Genomic DNA, 20522 nt, shown 5'->3' on the forward strand with positions numbered 1-20522 from the left:
TATCTGTGTGCTGCCATCACTTTAGATTTCTGCCATTTAGTTGAATGAACTGGATACTTTCGGTGTCTGACTTTACACCATATTGCTTTCATCTTTAAAATAATTGTACTCTAAAGCAACTTTATCCACACAGAGAACTATTTCCTTGAGATCCAAGTTAGAAGATAATGCTGAATTATAACCAATACATCTTCAATTATCTAATGACTTTAATGACAATATAAATTATATTTACTTTGTTATTATAGGGAGTATAGTCATACTTAGGTATTAACAGAGCTTTTATATCATGTTTGAGGGAAAACATAGGGTTCATTTTAATAAAGCTATATGTTAGTTGTTATTTTTCTCTTAGTTCAGTTCAGTTCATTTGCTCAGTCGTGTCCAACTCTTTGTGACCCCATGAATCGCAGCACGCCAGACCTCCCTGTCCATCAGCAACTCCCAGAGTTCACTCAAGACTCACGTCCATCGAGTCAGTGATGCCATCCAGCCATCTCATCCTCTGTCGTCTCCTTCTCCTCCTGCCCCCAATCCCCCCCAGCATCAGAGTCTTTTCCAATGAGTCAACTCTTTGCATGAGGTGGCCAAAGTACTGGAGTTTCAGCTTCAGCATCATTCCCTCCAAAGAAATCCCAGGGTTGATCTCCTTCAGAATGGACTGTTTGGATCTCCTTGCAGTCCAAGGGACTCTCAAGAGTCTTCTCCAACACCACAGTTCAAACGCATCAATTCTTCGGCGCTCAGCTTTCTTCACAGTCTAACTCTCACATCCACACATGACCTCTGGAAAAACCATAGCCTTGACTAGACGGACCTTAGTCGGCAAAGTAATGTCTCTGCTTTTGAATATGCTATCTAGGTTGGTCATAACTTTTCTTCCAAGGAGTAAGCGTCTTTTAATTTCATGGCTGCAGTCACCATCTGCAGTGATTTTGGATCCCCCCAAAATAAAGTCTGACACTGATCAAGAGGCTTTTTAGTTCCTCTTCAATTTTTGCCATAAGGGCGGTGTCATCTGCATATCTGAGGTTATTGATATATCTCCCGGCAATCTTGATTCCAGCTTGTGTTTCCTCCAGCCCAGTGTTTCTCATGATATACTCTGCATATAAATTAAGTAAGCAGGGTGACAATATACAGCCTTGATGTACTCCTTTTCCTATTTGGAACCAGTCTATTGTTCCATGTCCAGTTCTAACTGTTGCTTCCTGACCTGCATATAGCAATGTTGAATATTAATTTTTAGAATATTTGTAAATATTTTCTCTTTGACATTGTTGCTATAAAATGATGTTTAAAAGACCTTTCACCGTAAAATATTTGATTTAATTTTTTTATAGAAAAAATGCAAAAGTTCAGAAAAGGGGTAAAATCAACTTGATTGGACGCTTGCAGCTCACTACAGAAAGAATGAGAGAGGAAGAGAATGAAGGAATAGTTCAACTAAGAATACTGAGAACCCAGGTTTGTAATGTTAAGATAGAATGTCTAAATTTTGAAGGAGTTGGTTGTTTTTTATTTTAAATCATCAAATCTTTTTTTTTTGTAATTAAAGAAAATGTAGGTACTCAAACCTTTTGTAACAGAAAAGCTACTTCATTTTCCTGAAATTTAAAAATCATATTAATAGAATTCTCCTATTTGCTGGTGAGGTGTTTATATGACTTGATGGTCTATGGTAGATTCTGTTGGTTGGGCCAAACCTTGGTTTTAGGTTATGCTTCTCTGACTGTATGTCAAAGAGGATATATGTATATTATCAGTGACAGGTTATAATTCTAGGATTGAGTATTTTCATTTTTATTTAATTTTAAGATTTCTGATTCCATTGTAATGGGAAATGAGGGATTATTTTAAACATATTTTAAAACTAGGATTATGATAACCTTGTGAACATGATAAGAATCCCTATTGCAAACTAATGAAAGACTGTTTTAACCTTAGAACTAATTAAAACCAAGTTGTCCCACTTTTACTATTTTCATTTAATATTGTTTGAAATTATTGGCCAATGTAATCAAGCATGAAACAAAAAAGAAAAGATTAAAATTTTAAAGTATTTGTAGATTATATGATATAATAAAGGAGCAGAGAAAAGAGAAGTAAAAATTAAATGCTTTTCTATTTAGTGATAAATAAGTGATTTTTAAGAAAATAAAGAAGAAACATAGAATTCACAGAAATTTCTTTAAAAAGTAGTTAGACCTATATGATGAAGAAGGCAGTGGCAACGCACTCCAGTGTTCTTGCCTGGAAAATCCCAGGGATGGGGGATCCTGGTGGTTGTCATCTGTGAGGTTGCACAGAGCCGGACACGACTGAAGCCACTTAGCAGCAGCAGCAGCCGCAGCAGCAGCTGCAGCAGCAGCAGCAGACCTATATAAAGAGAGGAGCCTTCACTTAAGAGATTCAAAAGGAGATTTGAATAAATAGATCATGTACCTTTTTACTTACTGTATATTTTTTATTGAGGTATAATTTACATACGATAGAATACATTTTCATAGTTTTCAATGTGTTTTGCTAAATATGTATAACTGTATGACCATCACCTCAATTAAAATATGCAACATTTCTATCACTTTCCTCATGTCTCTCATTCAGCCAGTCTCCCTCTTCAACCTACCTGATTCCTGTCACTATTGCTTAGTTTTGCTTGTTCTTGGTCTTCATATACATGGAAGCAGACAGCATACTCTTTTGTATCTGGCTTTTTTTTAACGTGAAATACCATATTTTTTAATGATAAGGCTGAATTAACCCCATACTAGTAATGAATCTGCTGAATATCATATAAAAATTCAACTGAGGTTTTCCTGGTGGCTCAGTGGTAAAGAATATGCCTGCCAGTGCAGGAAAGACAGATTTGATCTCTGGTCCAGGAAGATCCCACATGCCATGAGACAGCTAAGTCCGTGTACCACAACTATCAAGCTTGTGTCCAGAGCCTGGGAGCCCATGTGCAACAATCACTGAGGCTCACATGCCTAGAACCTGTGCTTGGCAACAGGAGAAACCACTGCTGTGAAAAGTCTGCACGCTGTAACAGAGAACAGCCCTAGCTTGCTGCAACTGGAGAAAAACTGCAGTCATCCAACAAAGCCAAAAATAAATAAGTTAATTAAATTTTAAAAATTTTCAACAAGGAATATTTTTGTAATTTTAAAAGTTGATTCACAGTTTTACCAGAATAAATAGATGAGAGTGATTAAGAATCTTAAAATATAAAGTGTTGGTGGTGGAACTTTGCCTTGCCAAATATTGAAACTTATTAAAGTATCTACAAATATGAAACAGTATAACAGATTAACTGAAGAAAATAACTCAGAATTAAACCTCCTCTATAAGTGTAGATGAACTTTGCAATAAAGGAAATGATTTCTATGTCCCATGAAAAGGGAATGTATTATTCAGTAAGAGATTTGGAAAATTTTACTTCTAGGAGGAAAAAGCATGACATAGTCCTAGTTTATGGCTACACTAGGATAAATCCAGATGGATTCTGTTGAGATATGAAACGGAATGGGCAAGTATAGTCATACTATTAATATAAGATATGCAGAGAAAATGTTTTTTTGTTTTGTCTAAAACTGATTCATAATTATGCTCAGTCTACTAATCCAAGCTGTCCCTTTAAGTTATAGTTGGACTTTCTTATTTCTCCCTGATTCTGCTCCACCCATCCCCATTCTTTGCTATTTTCGCAGAGGCATCTGGATGTACTGAAGTTGAGAAATTCACTTGACCTCATAGTGACAGTGAAGGGATTATCATATCTATATGGTTGTGACAGTGTTCTGTCAGCTATAGAGGGCTTTATCTGTCACCTATGGAAATTTAACTTTTTGTTACTATATATTGCTGATATCTGTAGCAAATGAACTATTATGCATTTTTTTTTTTCCAGCAGTAAGACCGCATGGCCTCTTTCCTGGTCTGGTTCACTGTTGTCTGCTCTTACTGAGCTCCTGAGCCCTCTAAGGCTGTTACATATTCTTTGTGGCCTTTGGCTTACATGGCACACTGTTATTATCATCTGCTGCTATAGGGTCATGTTTTCCTGCCACTGAAGGCGCTGTGCCAGGTCCATGAGCTCTAAACTTTATCTACATCATATGGGAATTGAGAAATTCAGAATTGCAAATTATTTCCATCATATCATGCCACTTTTCAAGTGACCTCCAACATATTAAATGAGACCAGGGCCAGAACTCTTGTGATCTCTGTTTTTCTCTTAACAGCTCTAACACAGCCATCATTTTCACCTCTACCAAAGCTAGAATAAGAGAAATTAGAATATTTACAATTGTTCTTTCCGCCTTACTGGTTTCTGTAAAGTACAAGTGCCTGAAGGAAGACAGACTTTTTCCCTCTTCCTTCTTTCTCCCTGAACCCTTGACATAAACCCTGTGATCCAGAGTGTGGATTTGGACATACTGTTAGGAGTAATTCTTCTGACCTGCTCGTGGCAGTGTAGGAATTCTCATGTCTGTGCAGAGGAAGTTGATGGTATACTTTTCTCATACTGAATACTGCCTGACTCCCAAGCCTATTGCCTTGTAGCAAATCTCTGTTTTTTAGTGTTTAAAAGCAAATATTAACACATTTCTGTTTTAAACTTCTTTTATAATGAATTTTAATCTCCAGTAAGGCAGATGAATGCCTTTTGTTGACTAAGAAGAGACCTTGTACTGGAAAAGACAAAAGAGAAAATATTTAGTAATTTTCTAATTATCTATATTATATAGATTAATAGTAATTAAATCATCAAGGAAATTATTAATAAAATTGACTTAAATGAAAAGTGCTTACTCCTCCAGAAAGTTGAACCATTTAGTCGAGTCATTATAAACTGAAGGTACTTGATAATAAGTACAGCTCATTAATCTGATAAGTATATAAAGAGTAGTGATTGTTAATTTTTAAAACAGAGCAACTAAAGCAACTGACTGCTACTACTATGCAAAGAAATAACTGTAAATACAAGGGGAAAAGTATGTAAAAAGGGATATGAGTAATTTTGCTTTTCTTTATTTTTCAGAATATCCATAATATGCAGATTTTGTTTTCCACAGTGAAAAGAAGATACTTTTGTTTGTTACAGGTCTCAAGGTTAATCCAGTGATTGCTAATCATTTGGATAGATGTTGGATAGAGGATAAAAAACATTAAAAGTCATTTTTCGTTTTGTTTTACTTAAAATAATTTAATACTTTATTTTTATTTTTTCTTTTAGGAAGCTATCATACAAATAATGAAGATGAGAAAGAAAATTAGTAATGCTCAGCTGCAGACTGAATTAGTAGAAATTTTGAAAAACATGTTCCTGCCACAAAAGAAAATGATAAAAGAGCAAATAGAATGGCTAATAGAGCACAAATACATCAGAAGAGATGAATCTGATATCAACACTTTCATATATATGGCGTAATTTTGAATATCATGGACAATATTAAGAACCCAAATTTTGGAGTGCTTCGGCAGAAAGTTCTTACAGTTTGTGCTAGGCGAAGGTTTAGTTGGACTTCGATTACATAAATATTAAAATCTCTGCCTTACCTAACAAAACAACTATATTTTGCCAATCACATTAGTTAGCATGGTGGCATTCCTTTCATGTTGCACCACTCTGTTTTAACAGCATGCTGTTTTGTGAGAAACTTGCATTCACAAAGAGCCCATTATGAGCTTTTAAAATCCTGGTTTATACCCACCAGAAGAAATAACAGTTGGGAGGGTGAAAGTGGGGTTCTTGTTGCTTTTTTTTTCCTTTTTTTTCTCCTGTCTTAGAAAAATGTATTTGCACAAGGAAGGATCTTCAGATGTTTGTGCACTGAAAAATGCTGTTATGTTTTGTTTTTGTTTTTAAATTCAATTAAAACTAGAAATAGCACTCTTGATTTCTTTTGATCAAAAGAGTGAGCTGGTCTACACAACATTGGGACAGGGCAGATATAGATGAACAGATAAGTATTTAGTATTATCATATGTTCAAACACTGCTTCAGTATAACAACTGGATTTTAGTGGGGACTTCAAAGTGATAGTAAATTTTTCCAACTAAGAAATGTTGGCTTTCGTTAAGCAGGAGACTACTGTTTTAGTTGTTCATTGTTAAATGGAGTGGTTTTTTTTTTTTTCTAATCTTATATGGCCAGAGAGTTTGTTTTGAAAAAGTGAAGCTCATATTATTATTTTAGTTGTTTAAAAAAATGTATGGAGATAGATCATTTCAACTTCAGAGTCAAAAATAGCAAAACTCGCATATTAAGTGTTTACTAAGACACTTAATATTATATACCTAATATTTATTATGCTACACTCAAATTCATTAAAAAATAAGGCAGAAATCTCCTGCTTTAATATAATACAATTATATAACTGACCTCTTAATCTGTAGCATAGAAATACTTTGAAGTTTTAAAGTCTCATTATTAGGGATTTGTAGCCTCAGGTTTCTGGAAAGGAAGATATTCTGTTTTAAAAAGTAATAATTATCAGTCACCTACGAGGTGAAGAAAAACCACAACATAGACCTGAAAAGCATAAGCAGAATTGTTGCAATCTTAATATGAACAATAAACTTGCCAAATAATATGTATATATATATATTTATATATTTTGAAAGTAAGCATTTAAATAATGTTCAGAACCAACACTTAAACTTCTTTCTTTCAGTCAATCCAAAGTAGCAACTTTTTAGTTGCTGGCAACTGAATACCCAGAGTAATGGAGATTTTAGGACTTGAAGACATGAACAACTTAAAAAAGGAAAACTTATTCCCCACTGGGAAAGAATGGCTCAACATGGATTTTATTCATTGTGGTGCCCATTTCAAAACTTTTCTTGCAAATTATATTTTATTTGACATTAAGTAATATTTTAAATGATTTTGATGATAGTAGAAAATGAAGTGCCAGAGTGTTGAACAGCATACAGTATTATTATTGCAGAGTGCTTTTAACAGCATTTCATGGAATCTGTCCCCAGTCCCAAGAGGCTTTGTGAGATGGCCTGATGAAGGAAAGCAAATTTAAAACATTTAAGGTTTTGCTGGTTATAGTCAAAGACCTATTCTGAAATTCACAGGAAAATCTTACACTTGAGCTCTTAGGTAGCATATGGCAATGACAAAGAATATTGTGAAGATTAGTCTAAATTAGTGCTTACTGTTTTCTTTGACTAGATGACTGTTAACAATGGAATAAATTTGGAATTTAAAAAAACTGATACTTTGGTAATAATTGTGGCCCTTATGTTTAACAAATAGTTTGGTATCAGCATATTTGCTTATCTAGTACAGGAACACCAAAGGAAGAAGCAATGGAAAGAAAAATTATAGTCCATTTCTTAAAGTTTAAAATTTGTTGATGTTTTAAACCAGAATTGTTCTCAAAACTTGTTTGGAATTTCTAATCTTTTTCAGTCATTTAAGAATGAGAGCTATGATGTTTTGATTTATAAAGGTAAATTTAATGCAAAAGTGGGTAACTCTAAATCCATAGCAAAGTTTTCTATAAAATTTTATAAATTTTTTAATAGCTTATTATGTCCTAGTTGTATATTGGGGAATAGAACAGCAGCAAATACTGTAGACTTACAGTTTTCATCATTTTTTCTTTATATATACAAACATTTATCTAACTACAATTTGGTGTTCATGAAAATCATTTAGTTGACAAGGTGCCTATTCCACTGTTGAATTTTCTTTAAATATATTTTGACAATAAATTTGCTAATTAAAAATTAAAAAAAAAAAAGGATCTGGAAACAAAAACCCACCAGCAATTTGCTACAGGTCCAGAATCACTGTTAGTATCCTTTAATAATAAGTCCCTTTTCTCTAATGTGAACTAAGAATTAGTGCTATCTGAGCAGGGATGAAATCTGATATAGTTAAGGGAAAATGTATACAAATGTATGTTTGTTTGTTTTTTTTTCTCATGAGCAGTATAGCAGTAGGACACTTCAGAATAAGATTTGAGCATTCATCTTCTAATATAAAGGTGAAGCCATCTTGCAAGTGCTAACCTTTATTACCATCTCATTGCCAGAGTAAGCAGATAGGAAGCAAAACTTTCCAAGTGAAAATATAGAACAATTTTAATGCTTAAAATGAGTTAAATATTTAGAATATTATTGTTCCAGTGATTTAATGAGGATCTTGAAATAAATTCTGAAGTCTTCCAATTTTTACATTTATTGGAGGGATCCCTGCATTCTGGCAAACTTTATTTAAATCTCTTTACTCTTATTTTGTGCATAAATGTTAAAATTTCCAAAAAGGAAATGTTAGCTTTCTTAAATTACCTTTTATTAAATTTAATACAAAATATGACTGGAGTAGTTTAAAAGTATTTTGCATTATTTGCAGTAGGATATCATTGGCCCTGCTCAAAGGGCAAATTTTAAAGATTCAATTTGTGTGAAAGATCTGCTAGTTTTCCAGAAAGATTTGCTATCTTAAACTCAAGCTTGTTTTTTCTATTTTCATGTAAATGACTGGGATGCTGTCTTATAAACTCTTCCAATGTTATGTTGGTGAAATAAACACTACAATGAGAGCTTTCCTGTCATCTACACTATATATGTTGTCTGGAGTGTTGAACAAATTTGAGTTCCTAAGTTGTAATCTATCCTCGTATGGTATAAACGATTTTGAATGTGTGCCACTACATACTGAGATGATAATGCTGTACAGTTTTAAATGGTAGCAGTTTCTGTATGTAGTAGGCTGAAATATTTTGATGAACTGCTTAATTTTTGGATTTTATTTTTTAAGTTGTATAATTTATTTTCTTGCAAAATAAAAATGTAATATAAAAGCTTTCACCTATCAAGAAAATGTTGATGTTCTACTGTAGAGCAGTTTCTCAGAGTTTAATTAAAATTTTTATAATAGATGCATTTACATATTTCATGGTGAAATGGTAAATTTTAGTCAGCCTTAGGAATCAGAAATACAAAAAGTAACCCACTTATTTCTTCTAAATTTCAAATTCAAGTTCAAAAGGAAAGCTAACAGGAATATATCTTTTCTTTTGATGATAGCATAGGACTGTCATGCCTGGAGGAGCTCAGAATTTTAAACCGGAAACTGCACTCATTCATCTGTTTCGATATGCCATGTCATTACCAAAATTTAAATCTTATATCAAAGTAAAAAATATAAAACAAATTATTTAGTGTTTTGTATGTATTTTGAAATGTTTGAAATATTTAAATTTCAAAGCTAGAGATAGTTTAGTAGTAAGTTTATGAAGACAGACTGTGTCTTAGTCTTGGTGGTTATAAAAAAGTACCATGAACTGGATGACTTATAAATCAATACAGATGTATTTCTCATAGTTCTCGAGGTTCAAAGTCTGAGATCAGGGTGCCAGCATGGTTGGTTCTGGTGAGGAACCGCTTTCAGGTTGCAGACTGCTGATATCTCACTGTGTCCTCACATGCAGAAAGAAAGTTTAGAGGCCTTTGGGTCTCCTTTATAAAGGCACTAGTCTCGTTCATAAGGATTCCGCTCTCATGACCTAATTACCTCCCAAAGTTAAAGTCCCCACCTCCCAGTAATGGCACATCGAGAGTTAGGTTTCAACATATGACCTTTGGAGAGAAACAGGCATTCAATCTTTAGCACTTTATAATGACCCTAAATGGAGAAGGAAATGGCAACCCACTCCAGTATTCTTGCCTAGAGAATGCTGTGGACGGAGGAGCCTGATGGGCTGCTGTCTGTAGGGTTGCGCAGAGTTGGACACGACTGATGCAACTTAGCATGCATGCATGCACTAGAGAAGGAAATGGCAACCCACTCCAATATTCTTGCCTGGAGAATCCCAGGGACAGAGGAGCCTGGTGGGCTGCCATCTATAGGGTCGCAGAGTCGGACACGACTGAAGCGACTTAGCAGCAGCAGCAATGACCCTAACATCAACCTTGGACTTTTAACTGGGATTTGGGCAGTGAGGGGAAATTGACTTGGAAATGAAGGCAGTAAAAATTGTGACTCCAGTTTAAGATTCACCAGAACCTACGAACAGATTAGGCATTAGCTTCTGGGCCCCTTAGGCCTCCCAAGGCCCTGGGAAGGGCCCTAAGAGCTTTGTTAGTTGTAATTTATATTTTGTTACTTGTAATTTATATTTTTCTCAAAGAGATACCCCTAAATATCCAAAGTTGGATCCACTTGCTAAAACAATGGATAAAGAAACAGTCTGGCTTTGAGATGTGAATTGAATGAATGAATGAGAGCATCTGTGCTTGAGAACAAAGAATTCAATACTTTTAAGTTTTAAATGGGAAGACTTTATTTTCTAATTCCTTATTCTTAGACAATAAAATCAAATATGGCCTTTGCATGTCACTAAACTTCTATTTTTAACCAATGGACAATCTGAAACAGGTGTCTTAAACTGTCGAGGAGTTACAGACTTTGGTGAGCATCTGATTAAAGAAAAAGACATAAAAATACAAACAATTCTGTGTAAATTTTAAGTATTCCAGATTAAAACATCTTTGATAGATCCATAGTGGGTAAAGAGAGTTAAGTAGCAGCTTGCTCTCCCAATTGGTAACATCCTAATTTTACAAGTGCTAATCCAAACTTGGGTGTACATCAGTTTTTGATGGTTTTTTATCTAAAGAACAACTCTACACATGGACATCATCAGATGGTTACTACTGAAATCAGATTGATTATATTCTTTGCAGCTGAAGATGGAGAAGCTCTTTACAGTCAGCAAAAATAAGACTGGGAGCTGACTGTGGCTCAGATTGTGAACTCTTTATTGTAAAATTCAGGCTTAAATTGCAAAGGGAAAAGCACTAGGCCATTCAGGTATAACCTAAATCAAATTCAAATCCTTTGTGATTATACAGTGGAGGTGACCAGTACATTCAAGGGATTAGATCTGGTAGACAGAGTGCCTGAACAACTATGGACTAATTGTCATGGATCTGGTACCACCTCTATGAACTGGAGAGAGGTTCATAATAGTGTACAGGAGGTGGTGACCAAAACCATCCCCAAGAAAAATGAAGGCAAAGTTGCCTGAGGTTGTCTGAGGAGGCCTTACAAACAGCTGAGGAAAGAGAAGTAAAAGGCAAGAGAAAAAGGGAAAGATAGACCCAAATGAATGCAGAGTTCCTGAGAATAGCAAGGAGAGATAAAGCCTTAAGTGAACAATACAAAGAAATAGAGGAAAACAATAGAATGGAAATGAATAGTGATCTCTTCAAGAAAATTGGAGATACCAAGGGAAAATTTCATGCAAAGATGAGCACAATAAAGGAGAGAAATGGCAAGAACCTAACAGATTAAGAAGAGGTGGCAGGAATAACACAGAACTGTGCAAAAACGGTCTTAATGGCCCATGTAACAACAGTGGTGTGGTAACTGACCTAAAGCCAGACATCCTGGACCCTGGGAAGCATTACTATGTATGAAGCCAATGGAGGTGACAGAATTCCAGCTAAACTATTTAAAATCCTAAAAGATGATGCTGCACTCAACATGCCAACAAATTTGGAAAACTGCAGTGGCCACAGGACTGGAAAAGATTAGTTTTCATTCCATTCCCTAAGAAAGAAAATGCCAAAGAATGTTCAAATTACTGTACAATTGCACTCATTTCACATGCTAGCAAGATTATGCTCAAAATCATTCAAGCTAGGCTTCAGCAGTATGTGAACCAAGAACTTTGAGATGTACAAGCTAGATTCAGAAAAGGCAGAGGAACCAGAGATCAAATTGCCAACATCCACTGGATCATAGATAAAGCAAGGGAATTCAAAAAAATATCTGCTTCATTGACTACACTAAAGCATTTTACTGTGTAGATCACAACAAACTGGAAAATTCTTCAAGAGTTGGGAATACCAGACCACCTTACTTGTCTCCTGAGAAACCTGTATGCATGTCAAGAAGCAACAGTTAGAACCTGACATGGAATAATGGACAGGTTCAAAACTGGGAAAGGAGTACATCAAGACTGTATATTTTCACTCTACTTATTTAACTTATATAAAGAGTACATCATGCAAGATGTGGAGCTGATTGACTCACAAGCTGGAATCAAGATTGTCTAGAGAAATAACAACCTCCGATATGCAGATGATACCACTTTAATGGCAGAAAGCAAAGAGCCACTAAAGAGCCTCCTGATGGAGGTGAAAAGAGTGCAAAACCTGGCTTCAAACTCAACATTCAGACAACTAAGATCATAGCATCCAGTCCCATCACTTCATGGCAGATGGGGAAGAAATGGAAACTGTAGCAGACATTTTCTTGGGCTCCAAAACTCTGGACGGTGACTGCAACCATGAAATTAAAGGGCGCTTGCTCCTTGGAAGAAAAGCTATGACAAACCTAGACAGGGTATGTTGGCAAAGGTCCATATTGTCAAGGCTATGGTTTTTCCAGTAGTCATATACAGATGTGAGAGTGGGACCATAAAGAAGGCTGAATGCTGAATAATTGATGCTTTTGAACTGTGGTGCTGGGGAAGATTCTTGAGAGTCCCTTGGACAACAAGGAAATCACACCAGTCAATCTTTAAGGAAATCAACCCTGAATATTCATTGGAAGGACTGATGCTGAAGTTCCAATACTTTGGCCACCTGATGCAAAGTGCCAACTCCTTGGAAAAGACTCTGATGCTGAGAAAGATTGAGGGCAAGAGAAGGGAGGACGAGAGGTTGGATGGCATCACTAACTGAATGGACATGAATTTGAGCAAACTCTGGGAGATAGTGAAGGACAGGGAAGTCTGGCATACTGCAGTTCATGGGGTTGCATAGAGTCAGACATGACTTAGAGATTAAACAACAATCTAAAAGAATGACAGGAAACCCCTGGGTGTACTGAGGTTTGCTATTTTCACTTAATGATAAGTGAGTTTTGTGTTTGTTTGTTTTTTTTTTAAATTGTGGTTGCTGAAACAGACTGATACTACTTACAAGTTTCTTCAACAGTGTTTGATGTTTGAAGGGTAGCAGTGAGAACTAGGAAGGCAGAGAATAAAGAGCCAACTTTCAATGAGCCAGATTTGAAAATTAACACTCCTGGTTAAGAGACTTTAATTCTCTACCTCTAAGAAAAGGTGGGGCATGGGACTATTTTTACAAGGACTTTTCCTATGGCTGCTAAGTGTAATTATCCTTCCCCCTACTCTACCTTGGCTCAGTGGTAAAGAATCCGCCTGCAATGCAGGAGACACAGGTTTGATCCCTGCATGGGGAAGATCACCTGAAGAAGGAAATGGCATCCCACTCCAATATTCTTACCTGGAGAATCCCACAGACAGAAGAGCTCAGCGGGCTGCAGTCCTTGGAGTCACTAAGAGTCGGACACGACTGAGAGACTGAGCACGCGCAAACACTCTACCTTACCTCCTCCGTTCTCAGCAGATGACTCTACTTTGAGAAAATAAGCAAAGAAAATAAGACTTTCAAACATGCACTTTCATAACCTGCTTCTCTACCTCTAAACTTTACCTCTGGTAATGCACATCTTCATCAGCCTACCTATCTCAGAGGAAGGGCTGCCTCACTTCCTACTCAAGACCAACTGTTTTTATGCTTTCACTCAAGTGCTTCTGTGTTTTCCATCAGGATACTTAACATTTTGTACATCTTCCAAACATCCTTCCACTGATTATTTCCTCCTTAGCCTACAACAGGGGTTCTCAAAGTTTTAGTCCACAGACCAACAGCGTTATCATCACTTAAGAACTTGTTGGAAAAGTGAAGTTCTTGAGCTCCACCCCAACCATTCAGCGTATGGGGGGCCACGGAGCAATCTGAATTTTAATAAGCCTTCCAAGTGAGGCTGATGCACTAAAGTTTGTGAATCACTGGCTTACAGATATATTCAAGTATCCATCATCCTTAAAAAAAATGTTGTCCCACTACCTTGGTCGTGTTATGACCTTGTTTTCCTCCCTCCATTTTCTGCCAAACATCTTGAAAGAATAGTACAGTCTGTCTCTATTTCTTCTACTTATTACTCATTGGCTTATGTCCCACTGGTCCTCTTGCCAAGGTCATCAGTGACCTCCTATTGCTTAATCAGAAGTTCATTTTCAATCTTCCTTTTACTTGATCTCCTTACAGCATTTGAACCTTGAACACTCCTGGTTGTTAATTTGTTTCATCTCTTGACTTCCAAGATTCCATTCTCTCCTGGTCCCACATTTATCTCACTTAGCTTTCTCATTGTTTGGCTCTTCCTCTACCTGCACACCCCAGAATTTCATTTCCATTTCTACTCACTGAGCTACATGCTCTTCCTGTGTGGTTTTATCTACCTCTGTGGCTTCAACTTCTATCTGACTGTTGATGTGCCAAACTGTCTCAAATCGCTCCCAACTGATCAATGTGTATTTTCAGCTATTTCTTAAACGTCTCATCTTTTGTCACAGACTTGCTCCACTTAATAACTGTCTCCGTCTCCCAGGTTAGCAACCATCGTGTAACTGATAATTGCTTCCCTGTACCATATTATTGATTCTACTTGTGTAGTGTCTCTAGAACCTGACCTTTGTATTCACTTCTACTGTATTCACTGAATGAATAGGAACATTTCATAGTATGCGTATACCAGGCGAAGTAAGTGGGGACTAGCTGTTGGGTTGTTTCTTGGCCTATGTTTGGAAGTAGACTAAATGTACAGAGTGGTAAGTAGTGGTCAGTAAGATTGTTTGCTTTAAATCTGTGGCATTTCTGGACCACTGGCCTAGGTCTAATTTTTTTCTTGTGTTCATATCTCAATGGCTGAGGCCTAAGACACCAGCAGATATGAATTGAGTTATTCCTTTTAGCCTATGGCTGAGGAGCTACCCCAATCTAAAACAGAGAAGATTTTCATAATTTAAAAAATTTCCCACATTTTTAGTGCAGTTCCTTGTTCAATGGGGACCCACTGCTTGTAAAATTGAAAGGCTTGGGAACCACTGTTGAGCAGACCAAACCATCCTCAAAGGTGGAGGAACATGGAACAAGCTCAAAAGTCATTCTTGAGACAAGTAGGATTTCTGTCTTTAAATCATTAAAAATTTCCTAAAATATCTTATTTTGTATCTTTTTGTTCTAAATTCCAAGATAAATTATATGAAAGTTACTTCTAGGACCTCGCTACTATTCTGCATCTTCCTATTGTAATCATTTTCTTAAATACATGTTAAATGACAAAAATAAACTTAATAATGACTTTGATATCCTTTATTCAAAAGAAAACATGAAGTTGCCATGGATTAGGGGAATAGAGTGCCTCACAAGCAGTGGACCACTCTTGCTGAGGGATTTGGGGCAAGAGCAAGTTTTATAGAGCTTTAGAAGTGGCAACGTGGAAACCGCATGATTGGCTCGGTGGTCAGAGGTTTCCTTATAAGGCTATTAGGTCAATCAGGGAATAAGGAAAGAGTATTTGGCTTAATTGTCTGAGGTTGCATATCTGTTCTTACTTAGAAGAAAGTTATTAAAAATTCTTGCAATTGGGGATTTTCTGGCTTGATATACTCTATTTCTGGGCAAGTGGAGCATTTACAGGGACATGAATATTATCTAAGTTTCAGTTTGCTGATTTGGCACCCGAGGCAGGAGTAGCTTCACACTGGGCTTAGAAAACTGTTTCAACAATGGATTACATACATTTCCAAAGGTCTGATAAAGAAGCTTTTGGCTCTATCCTTCCCAGGATTTCACAAAATGTGGGTTATGGGTTATATAAATAGAAAAGATAAGGATTGGTTTTCTATGGCAGCCATAACCAAGTACCACAAACAGAGTGACTTAAAACAACAGAAATGTGTTTTTTTGGAGTTCTGGAGTCTGGAAGTCTGAAATCCAGGTGTTGGCAGAGTTGGCTCTTTCTGTAGGTTCTAAGGGAGAATCTATATTCCTTGCTTCTCTCCCAGCTTATGGTGGTGGTTGGAACTCCTTGGTGTTTCATTTTTTGTAGATTAATCACTCCAATCTGCCTCTTCGACATGGCCCTCTCATTTGTGTGTGCCCTCTCTCGTTATAAGGACATCAGCCATTGTATTTAGGGCTATGACCTCATCTTTATTACATTTGCAAACCATGTTTCTGAATAAAGTCATTAGCAGGCAGGATTTGTGGGGGACACTAGCCAACCTAGTACAACAAGTTATTCCAACAGACTAACTATAATAGAAGTTACTTGTTTGACTGTGCTGGGTCTTCCTTGGGCATGCAGGCTCACTTGTTGTGGTGCCTGGGGGCTCTAGAGAATGTGGGCTCAGTAGTGGTGATGCCTGGGCTTAGTTGCCATATGTGGGATCTTAGTTCCCTGACTAGGGATCTGCACTGGGAGCACAAAGTCTTAGCCACTGGACAACTAGGAAAGTCCCAGAAGTTACTTGTTATAGAAGAATTTAATTAGAAGTGAATAGCAAACATCCTTGCATTTGAATCTAACACTCAGATTTTTCTAAACTCTTAAATTTTTGTTATTTTACACTTTGTTCCCTGTTACAGAACTATTGTTCTAATGTTTCTAAAACTAAATTATACTTCTACAAGAGCACCCTGGGTCTTATGACTGTAGTTATGGATGTTTGCAAAGAGAAAGAGGCCAAAAGGTTTATTTTATCAATATTGATAGTATACTTTCCAAGACATAAATCTCCACCTAACTTTTTCGCTAGGTTAACAACTGTAGTTAACTTAGAATCTAAGATGAGGTACATTTCAAAAGATGTTACTCTTTGTTAGTGACTCTGTGTCTGAATACTGTTATCTACTGTGACAGGAATAACTCAAAAGTTATAAATTCATATATAAAAAAACCTTTAATTCTCTTTAAACCGAACTTCATTGTTTTCTTTTTTAATTATCAAAAGCTTTATTTGTTGTAAAGCAATTATCATTCAATAAAAAATAATTTTTTTTAAAACTTTATTTGGGCAGTTAAGCGGTAATGCCCAATAAAAACAAGCCAGGGCCTTGACTCAAATCTTAAAACTGCAGAATGGAATGGATTCACATTGTGCAAGCTGTAGATCAGTCTGTGATTCAGAGGTTCTTACTGTGCCAAAGGCAGCATTGGCATGAATAGTAACCTGTCCAAAGGTTATGGAATAAGACACAAAGAAAACCAAAGCCCCAGTCTTGAAAATTCTTGTCACTTGCCTTTCCATATTTTATTTTGGCTCCTTTGTTGTTATTTAGTTGCCAAGTCATACCCACCTCTTTGTGATCCCATGGACTATAGAGGAGCCCACCAGACTTCTCTGTCCATGGGATTTCCCAGGCAAGAATGCTGGACTGGGTTGCCAGTTCCTTCTCCATTGACTTGTTTTTATTTAAGCACTTCATTTCTGTCTCATGGAAGAAACCTTAATCTAGTCATTTTCACTTAAATTCAGTCAAATTCAGTCATCTTTTAATACATTCTAGGTTAAAGGTTGCTTTGAAGATTGTTTGCTTCACCTCTTCTATACTGGGCATTATACCATTCCAGTCTGTCTCATATCCAGCATGGTAATGGCTCCAGACTTGTAGGGCCCAGTTTCCCAGTAGTGGAGCCTCTCGAGGATCATCAACTCCAGTTCAGCTAACTTCTGTACTCTTCACAGCTATAACAGAAAAATCATCCATTTAGCTGTTTGGGGGTCTTTTGGTGTCATGAGGACTTTCTGTAAGGCTACTTTAGGCTCCTCATATCCAAACACCCTAAGCAACCACCTCAATCTTCCATTTAACCTTGAGTTCTCATGTGGGCTACTTTTTCAGATAAGCTGGTTTGAATCAGGGAACAGATATCTCTCCCTCATAATCCTGAATGAATCCTGTATGCGTGTGTGTGTAGAGGGGATGGTTCTGTCACATTCCCCTGTGGTTGGACTTTAGGAGGATCCTGTGTGTGTGTGTGTGTATAGAGGGGATGGTTCTGTCACATTCCCCTGTGGTTGGACTTTAGGAGGAGACAGGGATCATGGCCTTTTCTTGGGGATACTCATCAGTGGCTGATCCTCCCTCTGGCTTCCTCTCCAGCTCTAGCCTTTCTCTCCTGAATTCTACTTAACTAGTATTGGGTAGGGGTAGGAAAAATGGATTTTCAAATATTTCTTGTCTTCTACCTGAACTGTGACTTCAGAATTTTGGAATAAAAAATTTAGCATCCTGTTGTCTGTTTTCTTTGGATCTGCTTCCCCTCAGGGCAGTTATTGCTTCATATCCAAGGTGTGAATGAGGAATTATCACAGGTGTGTAAAGAGGTGGACGTGGAGAGTGCAGCATGGCTTAGCTCACAGAGTAATCTGGTTCTCTGACACCTTTCTTTTTATAATTCTTGCTCCATCTACTCTGATAAGTCCTCCTCCACCTAAAAGTAGGTGTTCCCCCAAATTTTTTTCTCTGTAGACTCTTTGGATAATTTCATCTACCTAATACCTTCAGTAATTACCTCTCTGCCCTAAATCTCAATTTTATGCTTTAATCCTGAATTGGTTCCCAGTTAATGTTTTTTGATTAATGTAAATAAACTCAGAATTAGTTTTTATTTACTTAGGTTCTAAGTGTAAAGCACTCAAACGTTTACACTTGCATTGCAGTGATTTTCCCTATTTTTTTTAAAAAAATTGACTTTTCAAAATCCTAAACTCTTAAATGAAATTGTTAACTACATTTTGGCCTTCTGCTCATATTTGTATTGAATCTGCTCATATTTTGAAGTTTGAAGGAGTTATCTGTTGTAGTTCAGGAGTATATTTGCTATCCTTCTCTCCCAACTGCCCCTAAGTCTCTTTGAACTGCTCTAGAAGTCATCCTGTCCAACATAGAGGCAATATTTCCTGACAGTGCTTTTAATAACAGAATTGCAAAGTCAAAGTTGACCCACTGTGCTTCTAAGAGTATTCTTCTAAGGCACAGCTAATGTAGAGTTAAGAGCTTAGTCCTGGCAACCAGACAGTCTGGGTTCAGATTGTAGCTCTATCACTAATTACTTGGTCTGTGACCTTGGACAATTTATATAACTTATCTGTTTCTTTATAAAAATGTGAGCAATAAAACTCCCTAATTCATGAAATATTTGTGAAGATTAAGTGAATTAACCAGTGAAAGAAATGCCCCATACTTAGAAATATGTAAAGAGCTATTATTATAACCAGTCATCTTTTGCTATTTTTCCATATCTAGTTATCAGCCTTGGCCTTTGTTTATTAGGCCAGACTAGCTGTTTAATTTTTTGAGTTCTTTAAAAATTCAACTTTTTCAGATAAAGATAGGATATATCTTGTACATTTCACACACACAAACACAATTAAGGAACTGGTACACATTGTAATGATTTCCTTTCAACAGCTATTAAAGCAGCAGGTGTGAAAATGTTTGTGCTTGGCCTAGAGTAGGGTCAGCAAGAGAGGAGACTTCAGTGTGACGTTCAAAGGAAGGAAGCAGGATTTGATAGCCTATTGATATACAGAGGCATCACACCTCACTCTAAGGGACCAACCTTGGGTGACTGGGGAAGTTAGGAGTGCTGTGTTTATTTATTACTATGTAAAAATGATCCCAAAATGTAATGGGTTAAAACAATAGCCATTTATTTTCTATCTTTGTTCCTGTGGATCATTAATTCAGACAGGGCACAGGAAGGGATGGCTGGTCTCTGCTCCATGATGTCTAGGGTCTCAGCTGGGAAGTTTGGAGTCCGAGGACTGGAATCATTAGACAAACTTCTTTATCCATATTTCTGTCTAGACCTAGCCTGGGAGGAGAGAACACAGACCCCACCTCTAATTGGAGGAGTGAGCATAAGTCATATTGAAAGAAGAACTTGTATGGTGAGCTAATTGTATGATTAGGCCATCCAAGATGGCCATTCTCTTGCTGGCTGTACATCCCCTTCACAGTCAGACCCTGCTTCAGCTACATCCTACTCACCTGACTGATCTTGCCTCTTAATCATAGAACCTGATCAGTAAATGCCTACATAGTTGCCCCCACCCCAGCTATTGACTGTTGTAATCTTTAAATCAGAACAACTTCACAAAGATGGTTTATCAAAGGGGCAGTGAGGGTTGTGCTCTTCTGCTGGTTTCCCTTCTGCCGGTAACCAATGAGCCATCCTGATATCAATTTTCTTCGTAACAATTCCCTCTTCTGACAGGGAAGACTCTTGCCACGGCCAACCTGCCATCTGCCACACATAAGAGTGTGTCTCTGTAGAACCCTCTTGCTTCTGGTGTAAGATTCCTTATCCAATAAACCACTGATGTCTCTCTTGCTAACTCTGTGTTCCTTCCATCTTGAGGCTGAGCAATTAAAAGGCTTTCAGTGCTGCCGGGCTCAGGTCAACCCTAACTTTAAGTGTGGTCAACTTTGAAAAATACAATCTCCCACTTGTTACAAAACCTAATTAAGGGTGGGGATTTTACTTTAGGAAAAACGTGGGTTTGCCTTGCGGTAAGTAAAGTCCTCGGGATACCCCTATCTTCTGCGTAAAATAAATATAGAGAATTCCTTGGTCCGCCAGTGGTTAGGACTCTGCACTT

The 20522-nt window shown here is 37.0% G+C and overlaps 1 protein-coding gene across 2 annotated transcripts in view; it reads left to right on the forward strand.

Moving 5' to 3' along the window:
• Positions 1-8567, forward strand: part of CUL5 (cullin 5) — a 126344-nt gene extending 117777 nt beyond the window's left edge. For both annotated transcript variants that reach the window (XM_069554946.1, XM_069554947.1), the window contains 2 exons: positions 1344-1467; positions 5240-8567. In XM_069554946.1, coding sequence (XP_069411047.1) covers positions 1344-1467; positions 5240-5434 — 319 coding nt within the window. In that variant the 3' untranslated portion in view covers positions 5435-8567. The remainder of the gene's footprint in view (positions 1-1343; positions 1468-5239) is intronic.
• The last annotated feature ends 11955 nt before the right edge of the window (positions 8568-20522 follow it).

This window comes from Ovis canadensis, chromosome 15 (genome assembly GCF_042477335.2).
Source record: "Ovis canadensis isolate MfBH-ARS-UI-01 breed Bighorn chromosome 15, ARS-UI_OviCan_v2, whole genome shotgun sequence".
In the NCBI taxonomy this organism is placed as follows: Eukaryota; Metazoa; Chordata; class Mammalia; order Artiodactyla; family Bovidae; genus Ovis; species Ovis canadensis.